Here is a 4,842-nt window from a genome sequence, read left to right as displayed (position 1 = left end):
AATCTGGTTTATTGAAAGGTCAAACACATATTTCCCATTACATAAGTTAACTTACAACATATGAACTTACAACACATTTCCCATTGATAACTAGTCCTACATATCTGAACAGACATATAGCCTAAAACATGATAATGGCTATGATGATCAAACAGTTATATATACCAAATGGCCAAAGAAGATAAAAGGGAAAAGTAAGGAAATGGGAGATTATGATCAAGTAAACAAACACATTTGAGACCGGATGGGCGACTAACCAAACAGAATAGACTTTGCCAAGTGAGCTCAGGAGAGAACAAAATTGCAAGCACTGAGTGTCAAGTACAGCCTAAAGATGAAAGATAACTTCTTCCAGATGTCAAACTTAAAAAGATAGAATACTTTGTCCATTACATTGGCTCAACAGCATTCACCAGAAAAAGAAATGGTATGTGATATCAAAAAACTATCAAATCTAACTTAGAAAAAGAAAAGACGGGAAAGGCTGAACAGTAGACGAAAGTCAACCTCTCCTTCCCCTACCTCTTCCCCTTCCCCTTCCTCTTCCCCTACCTCTTCCTCTAAAACCTGTTGTACCATAATCTCTAGCATCATCTCTTTCAAATGTGAACATGCTCATTCTAATATTCTCTGCCTCCGTCGTTGTACCGTCTTGTTCCTGAAAATTGGTATAAGAACTATATCAAATGGCACTTCCCAGTAAACTCTGGTGAAATATATGTCAATATAACTCTATCTGAGCTTTAAGAACGATTATTGTTCACATGGACTTTGGAGACATTATTACCAATCGTAGAGGCAAGAGGAATTTTATAACATCTTCTTTGCTTCAACTGGTAAACCTCAAAGCAATCATATTCCCAAAAATTATAAATTTGGTTATAACTGAATAAATATAAGCTGTAACCTATTCTAGTAAGTGGATTATTGACAATTATCGACCGAGGCTTGATCTTCGTATCATAACTTAAAGGGGGCATATAGAAACCACATTATGAAAATATAGGTTAGATGCCACTATTTTTTGAATATTGACAACCATATATTCTTACGTGAATATCTTCCAAATCTAATTGCTGTTGCAGCTGCCTTGCAAGTTCTTCATCTTGGCTTACATCAGGAAAATCACGTGTTGCAGAAAGATTAGCACCAGTTTTTCTCCTTTCCCATTCATCTAGGGTAAGGACCTCTGTCTCTTCCTCTCTTCCTCTTCCCCTGAATCTTTGCCCTCTTGAACGATGACCATCACGAAGCTGACTCATTTTCTGCAGTAGTTTTTGTGCAGCTGCTTGGTTTTGAACAGGGACTGCTTCGACCACTGTCAGACAAAGAGATGAAGGTCAAGATGAAAAGAACTTCAATAAACAGTGAAATTAAAACTTCGGTTTACTTGAAAGGACACGCGACATTGAAATTCAGGATGTATTAAGAGAATGCAGCAAGTAGTTCCCTTAGAGAGCAATTTGACGAGTAGGCTACACCTTCCTTTGGCCTTGATTCAGAGGTGCTTGACTTTTCTTCATTCTTTTCAATCTGAGCAGGTGGCTTCAGTTCATTACCCACGCTCTCTGTTCTTAAATCATGGTTCTGGTGTCTATGCATTTGACTAGCTGTAGAACTTTGAGCTTTTTCTGCAGAAGTCAGACAGGCACTTTAACCAAATGAAACAGAACCGGCTTCACAACAGAGGAGTATTGAGAAGAGATATATTTGACTTGGTAATATTGGAGGAAAAATCAACACCCTCTAAATAACTACAATATCCACATACGAAGAGAGCAAGGTTACAACCCACCCTCCCCCCAAACAAAAACATTCATTGCCTTCTGCAGATCACCTAATAAGAGGTACAATCGTTTAAAGATGGTATGTCAGACCCCCATGTTAAAAATCTAGGTTCAGGATGACAGGATATCTAACATATATTGTCAAAAAAATATGTCACGCCTCTGACCGGAATATCTCTTCTGCTGAGAAAGGTGTTTATGCAAAGCTCCAATCTGCAACTTTTCAAATGGTGGTGGACCAGCAGTTCCATCCTCATGTGCTTGTTTCAAGGTTGAACGGGAGAAACCTGAATATTTCTTGTTCATCTGCCATTCCTCGTAAAGTGAACTAACACTACCTCCTAAAACAGTAATCGTTTTGGCACTCAAACACACAATACCACTGTGCACTATAGCTTTGTTTTCCAGGCGCACCTGAAAAGCAGAACATATAAAAAAGAGGACTATTGTTGATGAGAACTGTTCGGCACATCTTATTATACTACCAACAAACAGGACAGTCATGAGTTGGAATTTTTATAACCGGAATTAGATATAAATTACAGCCATAAGTTGGTAGCCTCTGATGAGCTTTTAAATGTCTATATTATATGTCAAAAATTGTACCAATAACCAGCAGGAATCAAGAATAACATAATTTAGGACTAATTCTTTGTAAGAACGATTAAAAATAGTAACAATGAGAGATACATATTTTCAGTATGCCACGAGCCAATAGGATGTATATTAGAAAGTTACCCGTCTACTGTGAGTTTTCTATCAAATTGTCATAGCGAAAGGGATTACCTTAGTGCCAGGAACAACATCATCAGGAATTGAAGGTATATGAGAGTACTCTACAGCAGTTATTTCAGAGTGCCCATCACTGAGCCTTAATCTAAGTAGACGCCGATTGTTAGAAGTTCCAGAACTCTCAGCCATTTTACTTCGGGATATATCTCTAACAGAAGATATCTGCTCAAGACCATGATAACAGAATAAGGAAAGAAGCTCGGCGGCAGAAGTTCAAAGTCTGGACAGACAAATTTTCAGTAATATCAAAGTTACATGCACAGAAACTATCGATAAAGAAATTTATATCACATTGAAAGGGGGAAGGAGAGATAGCGAGGGGATGAAAAAAGAAGAGACTGATTGAAATCTGATTCTACTAAAGTAATTTAACGTCGGTGTTGTTCAATGTAACTCAGGTTGTGCTCTTTGCCTTGCTTAGTTGATGCTTTGGTGCAGGCGCCAAGGTGATAACTTATAAGGCAAGCCCCTCTACACCGATGGACCGAACTACGCCTCAGTCCCAAACAAGTTAAGGTCGACTATATGAATGCTCACTAATTCTGCCAGTGAGAGCTTGCTCACATTGCTGATTCCAAGCCAGGATAAAGGAGGAGTGCAACCAGCGTAAAACTAACCAATTTCATGATGAATCCTCGAACATATATACATATATAAAAAATTTATACAAAAAAAGACCATCCTAATCACAATCTACTGACTCTGAATACTGAATCTGCGTCACAGCAATCATCATTTGGCTACTAATACTAACATCCATGATGTACACAAAAATAATACTTCCTCTGTCCCACTTTATGTGGCGGTTTGCGGATTTCAAGAGTCAAACGAGTTAACTTTGACCGTTAATTCTGAAATAAGTTTTTTTTTAATTTATATATTTGAAAACTACTTAAAAAATTCTATAAGTCACAATAATTAATAATTCAAAATACTTAAAAAGGTATATGAAAAACTCACGGTCAAAGACAAACCAGTTTGACTGTCAAAATTTGAACATTGTCACATAAATAGAGACGGAAGGAGTACAAAATACACACACACAAAAAAACATAATGTATTTATACAAATTCGTTATGCAACAAAAATACATAAAGAGAATTGAAAAGGAATAATTACTTGAAGGATTTTAGGGCCTTGAAAATGAGACGCTTTACGGAGAGTAGAAAAATCGGGCAAAGATTTCCCACCGATGGATCGCAAGTCCATGTTTACGAGCTCCGATTCGATCGAATCAACGGTGTATGATGACGACGACGATTGAGCTGCAATTAGTGTATTTACTTCATTGACATCTCGGAAACACCAGCCTCTGGTGGTTAGGGTTTGTAGCAAATACTGTGATGAAGAGGAAGAGGAAGAAGAAGGTGAGTTCTCCATTTCAGCGCCTATTAGGTGTTTGATGTTTGAACTCTGAGAATCTCGTCCGCTTTGGGGAGTTTTTTGCCAATGTGCAATTTTGACCGAAAATTCTATTTATAAGTTGACTTATAATTGCAGTCCCGAAATGCAACTTATAAATTTCAGAAATTTCCTAAGCTAATGATATCAGTTGCATTTCACGTTGCGTTTAAATTACACAATTATGAAAATTTTAGTTGGATAAATAGAAATTATATAAGAAATACTATAAAATTCATAATTAAAAATAAATAAAAAGATACGAGATGTTGGAATAATAGTGTTAATATTGATTCTTCAAAGTTATCGATTCCTAATTTTGCTTTCACTTTTAATAATTAATTTTTTTTATGTAAAAGATAATAATGTTATTAATATTAATATGCATCTTATAAAAAATTTTGGTATAATGATATGGTATCCGAGACTCGCTAGGCCACGATTAATCTGGATTCACACCTACATAAGTAGGGGTAGACATAGTTTGGACAAATCTGAAATTCAAATCGAAATTCGATTTTTTTGGATTTTTGGTTTGGATTTTCGAATTACGGATTGAATTTTGGATTTAATTTTTAATTTTTTTGGATTTCGGATTGAATATTGGATTTGGTACTTCGAATTTTTGGATATCCGAAAATACGAAATTTTTATACTTTATATTTAGTCAATTATCCATATTTCAATAGTAATAATTTCAATACCTTACCCATTAGATATTATCTCATATATTCAATATTAATTACTAAGTTACAGTTAGAAAACTTTCTATTTGGACATGATTTTATTATTGCTACTTCTTATTGGCTGTATTAATGTCTCTTTGTTGTATTTTTTATAATAATTCCATTACTTGAAGACT

At 35.5% G+C, this 4,842-nt stretch overlaps 1 protein-coding gene across 1 annotated transcript; it reads right to left on the bottom strand.

The window, feature by feature from the left end:
- Nucleotides 1–332: 332 nt before the first annotated feature.
- LOC107825713 (uncharacterized) lies at nucleotides 333–4,064 on the bottom strand. The gene is made up of 6 exons (XM_016652608.2): nucleotides 3,699–4,064; nucleotides 2,574–2,741; nucleotides 1,955–2,201; nucleotides 1,482–1,631; nucleotides 1,053–1,318; nucleotides 333–658 (listed from the first exon to the last, which is right to left on the bottom strand). Exons 1-6 carry the CDS (start codon nucleotides 3,957–3,959, stop codon nucleotides 503–505), a joined length of 1,248 nt encoding a protein of 415 aa, XP_016508094.1. The 5' UTR covers nucleotides 3,960–4,064; the 3' UTR covers nucleotides 333–502.
- Between the last annotated feature and the right edge of the window lie 778 nt (nucleotides 4,065–4,842).

Source organism: Nicotiana tabacum, chromosome 21 (assembly GCF_000715075.1).
Source record: "Nicotiana tabacum cultivar K326 chromosome 21, ASM71507v2, whole genome shotgun sequence".
Lineage (NCBI taxonomy): Eukaryota > Viridiplantae > Streptophyta > Magnoliopsida > Solanales > Solanaceae > Nicotiana > Nicotiana tabacum.
This window is presented reverse-complemented; position numbering and strand designations above follow the sequence as displayed.

Excerpts from the sequence above, each read along its gene's own strand:
- LOC107825713 (XM_016652608.2), bottom strand. The coding sequence starts at position 3,959 with ATGGAGAACTCACCTTCTTCTTCCTCTTCCTCTTCATCACAGTATTTG. Across the intron at positions 2,742-3,698 it reads AAGGCCCTAAAATCCTTCAA|ATATCTTCTGTTAGAGATAT; the intron begins GTAATTATTCCT and ends GGTCTTGAGCAG. Across the intron at positions 659-1,052 it reads TAGATTTGGAAGATATTCAC|GAACAAGACGGTACAACGAC; the intron begins GTAAGAATATAT and ends ACCAATTTTCAG.